Source organism: Dendropsophus ebraccatus, chromosome 14 (assembly GCF_027789765.1).
Source record: "Dendropsophus ebraccatus isolate aDenEbr1 chromosome 14, aDenEbr1.pat, whole genome shotgun sequence".
Lineage (NCBI taxonomy): Eukaryota > Metazoa > Chordata > Amphibia > Anura > Hylidae > Dendropsophus > Dendropsophus ebraccatus.
In genome coordinates this window covers 52751583-52765026 of record NC_091467.1, presented here as the reverse complement: position 1 = coordinate 52765026, position 13444 = coordinate 52751583, and the positions used below count along the sequence as shown (strand labels likewise).

Genomic DNA, 13444 nt, shown 5'->3' with positions numbered 1-13444 from the left:
CAGGTAAAAAATAAAATAAACATGCTGCAGGAGCATATAACAGTCCTTACGTGTCTGCCACAGGTCTGTAACCACTAAAATCCATTTGTACTTGTACTTCCTGTTTTGGCAGTTGCTCAGTACTACAATTCTCAGAATGCATTGCTTTCCTCAGCCACACAGTCCTCCCACCCTGCTCACTCCCCTCCCCCAGCACTCCAGCCAGTTTTATGCCCAAATCAGTTAGGTTGCAGCACCTTCTGTATGCACTCCTTGTCTGCTCTTACTGTAGCATCATTCAGATCAAGGCAGTATGCCTCACTCTCCATAAACATCCCAATAAGGATATATATGTTTCCGTGTATATGAAAGGGAGAGGGTGATGTAGGTTGATGAGGCTGGTCAGAGAGGTTGACATCACTCAGAGGGGCAGGGCTAGACTATTTTCAGATAACTGATAATCCCATTAATGTACGGATGCAGCAGAGGCAAGTTTGTATTTATGGTCATATAATGATGGGATATGTACTTTGAGGCACAAATATATACACAAATAAAGAAAGTACTGTGACTTTAAGGGGTCTGCAATGTATGATAAGGACACACAGCAGTAGTCCCCATATAAAGCTTATAGCAAACTGTAGCTGGAGATGGTAACGGTGTTATGGAGGTTTTACACGGAACGATTTATCGTTCAAATTTTCACGATAACGATCGAATTCGAACAATAATCGTACGTGTAAACGCAGCGAACGATCAAGCGACGAGCGAGAAATCGTTCATTTTGATCTTTCAACATGTTCTCAAATTGTCGTTGATCGTTCGCAGAAAATTTGCAGATCGTTCCGGGTAAACATTCTTTCAACGATTTCACCTATGTGGGAGATAGGCTTAAGCTATCGCAAAATGATCGCATAACGATTTGTCCATATGATGTATCGTTCCGTCCAAACGCTGATCGTTTTAAAAAAAACATTGCTCATTAAAAATTGTTAATCGTGCGATCGGCCGATGGGGGCCCGATAATACCTGTAAACAAGCAGCGATCTGCTAGATCTTCGCTCGTTTACTGGGCCTATTACACGGCCCGATAATCATTTAACAAGGGCTGCAAGGACATTGTTACTAATGTCCTTGCAGCCCTTGTTTAAACTACATACATTACCTATCCACGTTCCAGGGCTGCTCCTGCGGTCCGCTTCTCCACAGGTCCCGCGCGCTCTAGCTTCAGAGTGGCCTGTCAGCTGACAGGCTGCTCAGCCAATCACAGACGGAGACCGCCGCGGCCTGTGATTGGCCGGGTGGCCCGTCAGCTGACAGGCCGCTCTGAAGCTAGAGCGAGCGGGACCTGGGGAGAAGGGGACCGCAGGAGCAGCCCTGGAACGTGGATAGGTAATGTATATCGTCAGTCGGCGCCCGATGAAAATAGGTCAGAACCTATATCAACGATCAGCCGATGATCGTTGTCATCGGCTGATCGTTGTATTTATTACATAGAGCTATAATCGGCCGAATCGGGCCGATTATCGTTCCGTGTAATAGTACCCTTATACAGTCACGCCTATTACTTAGCAGAGAGCACTTTGCCCTGAGCACAGGACAGAGCAGATAAGATGCAGGAAGCGCTGATCATTGGGGTTAGGCAGTCCATTAGTGTAATTGCTTTCTATTCCATACCTAAAGTCCGCACTAATATCCACTGGATCCCAAGTGCAAAGGAACGCTGACTATCTGAGACACACCTATAACACAGAAGCCACAGGGAAATAAGGGGTTAATAATAATAATAAGTCACATGGCCACACCATCAATAAGGTTGCACATAGAGCAATCTTTTATCTCACTGTATACTGAAAACTTTGGCCGCTTTCTAATAATCTGCAAGAATCTGCTTTTTGTCAGTGAATGGGAAAATTAATAAAAATAAAAAATACTATACACCTAATACTTCTTACATTTGTGTCCATTATAGACTAATCATAGACAGCAGCACAGATCTCTCTCCTGTCCTTAAAGTTTGTTACAATGTTTCAGGGAAGATGAAATGGAGGATTGACTTCACTGTATATAACTGCGACTGACCAGCTTGGATCAGCATCTAGTATGCAGAGGTGAGGCACTTAGGTTATTAAAGGGGTATTCCACTCAAACATAACCTTTGATATGATGCAGGAAGATGAATGAATCCAGCACTCACCGTGAATCTGTTGACAGGTAGGCTTCTTTATTTCTTATCAGTTCATGTGCAGGGAGAGGAGGGGAGCGTGGCGTGTGTTAAAGGTGACAGGCCCTAGTGGCCAGAAACGGCCGTCGCCTTTGAGACACGCCACGCACCCCTCCTCTTCCTGCACATGAACTGATAAGAAATTAAGAAGCCTACCTGTCAACAGATTCACGGTGAGTGCTGGATTCATTCATCTTCCTGCATCATATACATAGACTGTACTCTGACCCGAGCACCACCAGACACAGGTTTTCTTTATCAGGAGCCGATCCTAGACAGCTGACACTCCTACTCCACAAGCACAGCGGTCCGGCTTATACTGCCTGGCAGTGCTGAGGTCTACGCTCTTCTGCTGATTTATTATAACCTTTGATATGTTGCTGCCCATGGTGAAACTAACAATTCTTTCCATACTTGTTATTATCTATTCAGTTTCCTTCCCCCAGTTCTCAGCTGCTGCTTTCTGCTGAAAGCACAAAAATCTGTATGTGAGCCTTTCTCTCTGTCTCCTCCTCCTTTCTGAGACAGTTGATGTAAACAAGTCCCTGACTGGCTTTATCTGCAACATTGTAACTTCTTTGTAATGCCAGGAGGGTTAATCACAGTGAGTTCATTAGCAATGTGACCTCTGAATAACCCTCCAAGAGTTACAAAGAAGCTACAATGTTGCTAATAAAGCCAGTCAGGCACTTGTTTACGTCAGCTGTCTCAGAAGGGAGGGGGGAGGAGGGGGATACAGAGAGAAAAGCTCACACACAGATTTTTGTGTCTTCAGCGGAAAGCAGCAGCTGAAAACTGGGGGAAGAAGACTGAATAGATAATAACATGTATGGAAAGAATTGTTAGTTTCACCATAGGGAGCAACATATCAAAGGTTATTTTTGAGTGGAATACCCCTTTAATGTGTCACTGCTATTATAACTTTCAAAACCTAAATCAACAGTAGATGTGATATAAAGTAAATTTGCAATTTACATTCATTTTTTTTTATGATGCTGTTAAAAAAAACTTTACTTATTTGAAATCCAGGCCCAGTCTCCTGAGGGCAGCTTCTTAGTCTTGTGCTGGTTGAAAAAAAAAAAAGAGATCAAACACATGAAGTCCAGTACAGAGCGTCAAGGCTCAAGACGTCCAGATGACCGGGACTTCCTGTTTTTAGTCTCTTAATCTCAAGGAGTCTAAACACAGGAACTGTTGTGTTTTCCATGATAACTAAAAAAAAAGATCATAATGAATGTAAATTTCAACCTTGCTTTATATCACATCTACTGTTGATTTAGATTTTGAAAGTTATAACAGGGACACATTAAACTGACGACATTCCTTTAAGGCAGGGATAGGGAACCATCTGCCCTTCAGCTGCTGCAAAACTACAATTCTAATCACACCATGCATGATGGGAATTTTAGATTTTCAAGTCTCAGTGGTCTCAGGAGTGTGACAAGTGTGATCAGTAACTTTTCACAGGCTGATGATGTGTCAAAAACTAATACAAAAGACAGCAACGCTTTAATATTAGCAAAGTACCGAACTTTGCAATGTACTTTATGATTACTAGTTGCAGTCTGTACCGTCCTCTGTGTTGTCCGCAGTCGGGACACATCAGGTGACTGCAGAGACCAAATGCAGGCTGCAGTGGTGATGCCGCAGATGTACTGTCCATAGTGATGACATGTAAGGTGACACGGCATTTGTCAAGTCAGTACAGGGACAAAATAACAGGGAATTGGAGTTATACTAATGACACTATGAGCTAAGAGCGGCATCCCAGCGACAAGTCACATGATCACTACAAATCAGGATGTATACAGCAGTGCCGCATCCTGCCATTACACACAGCACTTATGGGACATGTAATGGGTAAGCAGTTGGTAATTGCATGCATCCACATTAGTGTCTCTTTCATATATTGGTCTATAAGGAATAAGTGAGCTGTAAAAGAAGCACAATCATACAGTCTATCAGTCCCGGCACTTGGCCAAATGGTGGAGACAAATGACTGCCAGGCATAGTGGACACCTAGGAAACTACAGGATTTACTGGGTTAAATCCAGCAGCCTCCTCTGATGGCAGAAGTCAGGACACACAGTGGGGCGATCTCAATATACATTAGACCAGGGGTCTCCAACTGTCTAAAAACTACAACTCCCAGCATGCCTGAAGGCTGGGAGTTGTAGTTTTGTAACAGCTGGAGGGGCGCAGATTGGAGAGCACTACAATAGAGGGATATAAGAATACCTTAGTGTTGCGGTCAGTGCAGGTATACTGCATAGGAATGTAAACAATATGACAGTGAAAGTGAACACTAGAAGCAGAGACATCTTCTTACAGGAGGACGAACACTTCCCCGATACGCCCTGTGCACCCGACATGGAAATATTAGACACAATGCAGCTACAGTTTTGGTAAACCTGGAAAATAAAATGTATGTTAAACAGAATATATACACTGTGCACCAATGCCTCATCTGCGCCCTTACATGGGACTGCATTATCTAGTTATTATCTGTTTCCAAACCTGTCGCTTTCCAGCTGTTGCAAAAATACTTCTCAGGTCATGATGAGAGGGTGTTGTGTTGTAACAACCAGAGAGTGCCACAGGTTGGGGGAAAGACTGATCTAGTGCAGTGCTGATGCAGCCTCAAGAGCTGAATGATCGATTCAGCTGAGCTACTTCAGTATATATAATTTGTTTTTGTTCAACATTTTTATTTATTTTTCAGCATTTTGACAGAAATAAATATATTGTACAATATCTTATGTGTTTACATCAGTATATTATGTAACGTCTGGCTCCCAAATCCTGTTTTGGGGGCTGTACACCTGAGAAGTTCAAGGGGCTGAATTGCAATACCATTAGGTAGAGCCTAGAAAAAAAAGGCTTCATTCATCTAGGAACAGCGCCACCCTTGCCCATGGCTGTGTGGGTATTGCAACCTTAATTTAAATGCGAAATGAGCTGCAATGCCAGGCACAGCCCAAGGACAAGAGTGGCGCTTTTTCTGGAAGAAAGCAGCCATGTTTTTGTAAACTCTTAACTGGTGTCAGACAGGACACCAACTCTTAGATACCCCTAAGCCCCCCATACAGATATGAGAGTGTGCACACCATACCTTTTTACCATCATCGCGCTCCATGTACGTGCCTGAGCACCCAGCATAGCAGGCGGAGTAGTACATGACTCCATCAGCTCCACAGACTGGGCTGTAGTGGTCCTGTGCACAGCTGCAGTTGGCATTACAGGCGGCAGACAAGTTGAGGCTATTTTCCCCAAGGAAACTGTACAAAATGGAAGCAAGGTAATAATTTAGACCACCATAGAAGTGATACCAGGTACAAGAATCACAAAAATCAAAAGCGATATTACGTAACGGTAACATCTGGAAAAGCTTGGTGGGACATAGGTGTTACAGGGTTATAGAGTGTGAAGATGTACATGACCCCATATTAGAGGACGGCAAGGGCTCCCCCCTAGGTGTCTAGTCTGTGAGCGCTTTATTGGTTGGGAGTGGAACAAAGAGCATTCTTATCATCAAAAGTTCTCTCTTATCCACAGACCTGACTGCAGGTATCCCACCGATCCTGAGTGCTGAGCTCAGCGACGTTCAGAAGCCCCATAGGGGAAATACAAAGCGTTGCCTGCCCATGGGCACTGACATTCTATTCAGGGGGACTTAGAATATCAGTTCTCAGGATCAGTCCCAGCAGTCATACTCTACTGTTCAGCTGGTTATAGGATAGTTCCGTTTGATAACTTCCTATCTAGTCATTGTATGGTAGTTACCGTACCGTTACCGTAGGTGAACCCTGTAGGAATTTGGATACTGGATGAAGTTACACATCATACGGCAGTATTATCTGGGCACTGAAAGGCAATCTTGGGGTAGAAACATTTGGGGAAAAGTTCTATAGTTTGATGTTACAAGAACAAGTATCTAAGGGTCCTATTCCGATAGTCGGAATCAGCAATAATCGACTGAATCAGCCAAATTCCGTCGATTATCGCTCCGTGGAATAGAGACAACAATCAGCCGATGATCGTGTCATAGGCTGATCGTTTATTTAGGTTAAAACCTAAAATCATCGGCCGCACACCGCGCATCGCTGCGTGGAATAGCGATGCGTGGCGAGCGACCGATGATCTCACAAGCAGCATACATTACCTATACATGTTGCAGGGCTTTTCCTGCGCTCCTTCTTCCTCCTGCGTGCAGCAGCAGCTTCGGAGCGGCTTGTCTGAGCTGACAGACCGCTCAGCCAATCAGTGGCCAGGACCCGCACCGAAGCTGCTGCTGCTGCATGTGGGGCCGGGAGGTAGAAGAAGCGCAGGAGAAGCCCTGCAACATGCTAAGGTGAAGTATGGTGTTTAAACAAGGGCTGCAAGGACATCGGTAACAATGTCCCTGCAGCCCTCGGTAAACAATTATCGGGCCGTGGAATAGGCCCAGTAACCAAGCGCCGATCTAGCAGATCAGCACTCGTTTATATTATTGATCGGGCCCCCATCGGCCCGTAAAATAGGACCCTAAGAACGCCATGTGGAAGGTTCTACTATACCATCTATGGCTCCACTTCCCTGCCTGATTTATATCAGTGTCCATACCTGCCAGTGTAGGGTACAGTCACTCCGGCCATGGGCATGTTGGGGCAGCTAATCAGGAAGATGAAGATTGACATCAGACTTAGGAGGGTACATAAGACACAGAATCGGATTACCCCTGAGCAGTGAAGTTTCAGCTTATTGACTATAAATCCCCCAAGGAAGGTTCCTCCTCCCCCGGCAGGGACCACCAGATACCCTGTGCAAAGAAGAAGAGAAGGAAATCCTGTAAATGTCTTTAATAACATGTCTAACACCAAAGTATTCTAAAGCAATGTACAAAGGCTGCACTGATGTTAGTCCCCATCCCGAGGGGCTAGACATTGCTACAACCTCCATGCAGATGATTTCCAGTCTGACACAGGACCCCAGTGCTACAAAGCAACGGGGTGAACACCACGTCATGTTACCCTCCAGCCAACATATGCCATCTCTAGAAAGACAGATAGATAGTCAGATATTAGAGAGAGAGAGAGACAGGAATATTCTCTGCTATAGAGGTAAATGTCCCTGTGATGATGTGGATGATGTACTGTAGGACTGAGCTGCTTAGTCACCAAATAAAGAACCAATTGTTCCTCTCACGGTGTCAGGATCCTCGCTCTGCTAAGTCCTTTATGCTATAAATATCCCTCTAGATTCCACCTCAATGTCTTTCCGTTCCTCTTTCCCCTGACACACCAAACCAGACAGACAGGCTCTGAATACTCACCCTTCCATAAAAACTATACAGATCTGCTCCAGTCTGGGTTTCTTTTAGCAAAAAGAAGAGATCTATAATAGATCTCTTTAGAGGTCACATGACGGACCCCTCACGCATCATACAGCCACTGTGAACACAGCCTTAAAGTGTTTATTTCACAATCCTCTCAGAAGACAGAATGTATCCAATATATTAAATCCTACCTAATACAACATATTCAGCATAGCAGCTAAGCAGTAATGATGTATAGGATGTGTCAGGCACTATGCATTCTGATACTTGGTTCCCCCTATAATTATATTAGTTGAGATGGAAATAGCCCTGTAAGGCTATGCTCACACACTGTCTTCTTTGCCTAAATAACGACCACTAATTTTACTTAAAATAACAGCCGTTGTTTACATTCTTTTATGATTCCCATTGAAGTCTATGCAAACAACGGCCAACTGTTCACACAATGTATAAAATAACGGCTGTTGGTTATTCAATGTACTTTTCTGATAGCCACACCCAAAAGGGGGTTAAAGGGGTTGTCCAGCGAAAATATTTTTTTCCCCCCAAAATCAACTGATTTCATAAAGTGATATAGATTTGTAATTTTCTTCTATTTAAAAATCTCAAGTCTTCCCATATTTATCAGCTGCTGTACGTCCTGCAGGAAATTGTGTTTTCTTTCCAGTCTGACACAGTGCTCTATGCTGACATCTCTGGCCAAGATAGGAACTGTCCAGAGCAGAAGACGTTTTCTATGGGGTTTTGTTACTGCTCTGGACAGTTCCTGTCTTGGCCAGAGATGTCAGCAGAGAGCACTGAAAGTATGGGAGGTCTTGACATTTTTAATAGAAGTAAATTACAAATCTATATAACTTTCGGAAACCAGTTAATTTGAAAGAAAAAGATTTTCACTGGACAACCCCTTTAAAGCAACTCTGTACCCACAATCTGACCCCCCCAATCTCCCTGGAGCATTCCAAATGATGAGGAGGTCGGGGAGGAGGGATAGAGAGGATGTGCCAGCCTAATGCATACACAATCTAAGCCCCGGCCGTTGGGCGCGGGGCTGCCAGTTTAAAAGTTGTTTTTTAGGACAATGACTGCATCACCTGCCGAACGGACCCCAGGACAGATCTTGGATTAAAAGCAGCTATCCGAAGGTACAAGTGGTTTGGGGGGGGGGGCAGATTGTGGTTACAGAGGCGCTTTAAAAGCCACCAGCATTAAACCTGAACCTGAATAATGAACCAATGGTCGTCATTGCAATAACGGACACAATAAAGTATACTAAGCAATGGATGTTATTTTAGTCTGAAATAACGGCTGATGAAAAACATTGTGTGAACATAGCCTAATTATTTGTATAATACCCTCATCATATAATGTGATGTCATATTGTTAGGATACACCATTGCTGTATGACTGGTGGGGGTTGCTTGAAAGGCGGTGCTTTTGGCTGGAAACTGTGAGGGCTCTGTGCACCTGGATGTGGTTGCATTGCAGGATAGATGCTGACGGGGATGCAATGCTAATCTCACGCTGCGTTCTCAGTGGGGGTCCGACGTGATAAACTGACGGCATACTCATGTCACATATCATCACTGTTTGGAATGGGTTTTTCCCATGTCATACAGGGTAAGTAGAAGAAGCCTCCTATAGTCTTTTCTAGATCAGCTTCTCTGCAGATATTTCCAGCCACAGGTTTGTTTCCGCTGCTGCGTATGACATGTGGTTTCAGCTTTCAAAATATGAGTGTTCAGAATAGTGACGTCTCCTCTTAAGAGGAAATACCACAGGACAATGAATGTGTGTGACCTTAATATGTCACGCCATCCCTAGAAAATACTGCTATATTGGCTATACAAGATAATAAGAGGACAAAACTTACCAAAGAACGTAGCAGCCTCCGAGGCGCTCAGACTAAACTGGGACTCTAGAAACTTTGGCCCAAACGTTGACACCCCTGTGATGAGAGTGGCCTCTGTGGCCCCTGCAAAGCACAGGAAGATAAAGGTGGGGTTCTTGAGAAGCATCAGCACTGCCCTATAGGGGAAAACATAAAGGGATGAGTTCACACCGGTAAAATCGACACCAAATTTTCATGTGGAACCTGTACCATGTTTTGCAAGTTAAAAATCCCTTTCTACTGATATTAATGGCAATCAATAGTCCAGGCGATTTTAAGAAACGTTGTAATTGAGTTTATTAGGCAAATATGCCATTATCTGCATTAAAAAACACTTTATATACTTAAAAAATCCCGGGGCACACACCACCAACCAAAATGGCACAAAATGACACTAAAACAGTACATATTATACATATAGTTAATAATATAGATTCTTAATGTATTTATACTCACTTAGTGTGAAACCTGGGCCTGATTTCTTCTCCCCCCTGTGCTTCTCTCCACCACACTTCTCCCCCCTACTTCTCTCCTGTGCTTCTCTCCACCATACTTCTCCCCCCTGCTTCTCTCCACCATACTTTTCCCCTGTGCTTCTCTCCCCCATGCTTCTCTCCACCATACTTCTCCCCCCTGCTTCTCTCCTGTGCTTCTCTCCACCATACTTCTCCCCCCTGCTTCTCTCCTGTGCTTCTCTCCCCTCCACCATACTTCTCCCCCCTGCTTCTCTCCTGTGCTTCTCTCCACCATACTTCTCCCCCCTGCTTCTCTCCTGTGCTTCTCTCCCCTCCACCATACTTCTCCCCCCTGCTTCTCTCCTGTGCTTCTCTCCACCATACTTTTCCCCTGTGCTTCTCTCCCCCATGCTTCTCTCCACCATACTTCTCCCCCCTGCTTCTCTCCTGTGCTTCTCTCCACCATACTTCTCCCCCCTGCTTCTCTCCTGTGCTTCTCTCCCCTCCACCATACTTCTCCCCCCTGCTTCTCTCCTGTGCTTCTCTCCACCATACTTCTCCCCCCTGCTTCTCTCCTGTGCTTCTCTCCCCTCCACCATACTTCTCCCCCCTGCTTCTCTCCTGTACTTCTCTCCACCATACTTCTCCCCCCTGCTTCTCTCCTGTGCTTCTCTCCACCATACTTCTCCCCCCTGCTTCTCTCCTGTGCTTCTCTCCCCTCCACCATACTTCTCTTCTGTGCTTCTCTCCCCCATGCTTCTCTCCTGTGCTTCTCTCCACCATACTTCTCTCCCCCTGCTTCTCTCCACCAAACTTCTCTCCGCTGTTTCTCTCCCCCCCTTCCTCCTCACCTCCTCCGAGATGGTCGCCGCTGCTGTCCGCCTCACCTACTGGCCGCCCGTAGGGCCCGGACGTGCTCCTCCAATCAGCGGAGACCGGGAGCGTGGGCCGTAGCGCACACATTGATTGGATGCGTGCATCATGGCCCGCCGCAGCGCACCACGCAACTGCCCACATTATAATCCGCCACTGATCGCTGCGCATTGCCGGGGAACAAAACACAGGGGCACCATAGTTTGGGGAACTTTCCCCGCGGCACACCCGACCATGTGTCGCAGCACACTGGTTGAAAATCACTGCTCTAGAGGCTAAAAGGCTGTCCTGATTCTATATAAAGGAGTGTCTATAAAGCCACATTGCAGAACTGCGACCGTGCTTGATAATACTGCCATGGTATTAGCATGGTACAAAACCGCTATCTGCATGAGCTGCCTATCGTGATTCAATTTTTCTCAGCAGATCTTTCCAATATTGGCAGGATCCGGCAACAATCTGGCAATCTGGTCTATGGGTAGTGGTAATAGATCCCTAGTACTGTCCATCACAGGGGACAAGGATCTTCTAATCTCCTGCTTACTACTGAAAAGAGAATAAGTATGCTGACAGCGTTGTCATCAAACCAGCATAGCCTTACGGGAGGTCACATGACACCTTTTCAATATCCTTACTGCAGTCATAGCTAATGGAAACTATTTCACAGCTAGATAAACCATCGCTAAATCTGCACTACATAGAAACTCTGCAGGTGGAGTCCATATTAAAGTAGGTTTTGCCTCTTACTTTGGCAAATCTTTAATTGTCTTCCCAAAATCTGGATCCGGCTTGTGACCCTCGTCTTTCACCTGATGAGCCTCGGACACCCTCATGACCACATAGCGCTGGGAACCTGAAAGAATTCATGTTATATGATGAGATCAGCGACCCATAATCTTTGTTCATTATGAGATATATTTGAGAGATATTTGATATTTTAAAAAAAATAAAAAATGTCAAAAACGTATGGTACCTAGTTGAACATTACTGCTTTGGTGTTAGTAGATTTTCCACCATGTGCAATACTGCATTAACCCTTTAGGAAGCACAGCCTTTCCATCCATAGTCCGTCCATTATGACTGGACAATGTAACATGACTGTAACTATCAAGATTATTGGTTGTACCTGGATGCAGATATATTGTCTGACATCACCAGACACAGATTCCTCCCTGAGACGACGTCACCTACTGCTAGATGATGGATGCAGTCATCAAAGAATATTCTGCTTCTCTCCTTATGAAGCTTGTAATAAGCTTTGATTCATCCCTTATCTATACTATGAAGCCCTCTATACTATCACTCTGTTACTGAATCGGAGCAGAAAGTCTCTATACCCTCAGCATTTACATCATCCAGCAGCACCATACCCTGCCCTGCCTTACTGACTCCATACCATTCCCATCATCCTAGTTTCCTCCTTGCTACAGAACGGCGTGGCATTTCTAACCATATTTTCTGAGGCCTTTGTACTCTGGAGTATCACCAGTGGTTTACATCTTCAGATAAACCCTTTGGATTTCCATTTACTTAGACGTCTTATGATTGTACACTTTGACACTGATACATTGACCTTCTTAAGGGCCAGTTCACACTGAGTAAATTCAGCGGAATCCCACCTGTCTCAGTGTCCAATAGTGTCTGTATGGGAGGGCTTACGCGCCTCTGCGCAAAGAATTGACATGTCAATTTTTTTAACGTCGACTTTGCTCAGTGTAAACTGGCCCTAAGAGTGTGAGTTGATGAAGATACTGTGAAGACATTTTTCTCCACATCTTTCTTTCTATGGCATCCCCTCTACTCGTCCTCTGAGCCTGAGACCATGGACAATAATAAGATGGTTATAATTCCTAAAGGGTTAAGACAATATCTTTGTTAAACCCCCTCAGATCATCCAGGTCTATCACATATTGACTCTTGGGCCTGATTCGATACATACTGTATACTTCTCGTAAACCGTGTATAAACATCCAGACTTTATGGGGATCTCTATATATAATGTGTACTCAGGGAGGGACGGAGGGATAAAGGTCTGGTGATTCTACTGACGCAGACTGAACTTATCTTATCTGAGCCCAGTGGTAAGTACCTGGCAGCTGCTGTGGATATCCTAGGATGGGGAAGGAGATGAGGAACGCAGCGGCACCAGCCCCCAGGAAGCCAATCCACCAGGCCCCGACCCACAGAGGATTCTCTGGTGTCAGATCAGTGCTGTAATACACAAAGCTTAGGTGAAGACATTTACACATGGTGGGAATCTAAGGCTACATTCACATGTTCAGTGGTTTTTCAGGACTGTATATGATGTTTGCAATTTTCCAAAATCCACAAATAGTTTGCCCATAATGCTTCCATAATCCAATTTTTTTTTCTGGATCAGTAAAAAAAGGGGAAGGCAATATTGAAATCAAAGGGAATGGTTTAAAATGATTACTCAATGATATTTTTTTACAGATCTGCGGATATGACGGACGTTCTATCCCAAACTTCTAAGGGACAACTGTGTCGCAGTTATGGTCCGTACTACAGCTTGTCGGCATTGAAATCAATGGGCCATAATATGTCCAAAATTGTGGATCCGCAATTACCGACAAAACTACAGAATCTGTGAATGTAACTCCAGGTTAACTATCATAGTTTTGGAATAGCAATCCAGTCCAGGTGTCTACATACTTTGGCCATATAGCGTACATAAGAGATAAAGTTAACTT

At 44.6% G+C, this 13444-nt stretch overlaps 1 protein-coding gene across 5 annotated transcripts in view; it reads right to left on the bottom strand.

Moving 5' to 3' along the window:
• SLCO4A1 (solute carrier organic anion transporter family member 4A1) overlaps positions 1–13444 on the bottom strand; it is a 38916-nt gene that overhangs the window by 7006 nt on the left and 18466 nt on the right. For all 5 annotated transcript variants that reach the window (XR_011359714.1, XR_011359713.1, XM_069952289.1 and 2 more), the window contains exons 4-10: positions 12823–12944; positions 11481–11586; positions 9388–9542; positions 6806–7001; positions 5316–5481; positions 4442–4614; positions 1657–1721 (exon numbers count right to left, since the gene is read on the bottom strand). Coding sequence is in view for 3 of the 5 variants with exons in the window: in XM_069952289.1 (XP_069808390.1) it covers positions 1657–1721; positions 4442–4614; positions 5316–5481; positions 6806–7001; positions 9388–9542; positions 11481–11586; positions 12823–12944 (983 nt within the window). In the remaining 2 variants the exon portion in view is untranslated. The remainder of the gene's footprint in view (positions 1–1656; positions 1722–4441; positions 4615–5315; positions 5482–6805; positions 7002–9387; positions 9543–11480; positions 11587–12822; positions 12945–13444) is intronic.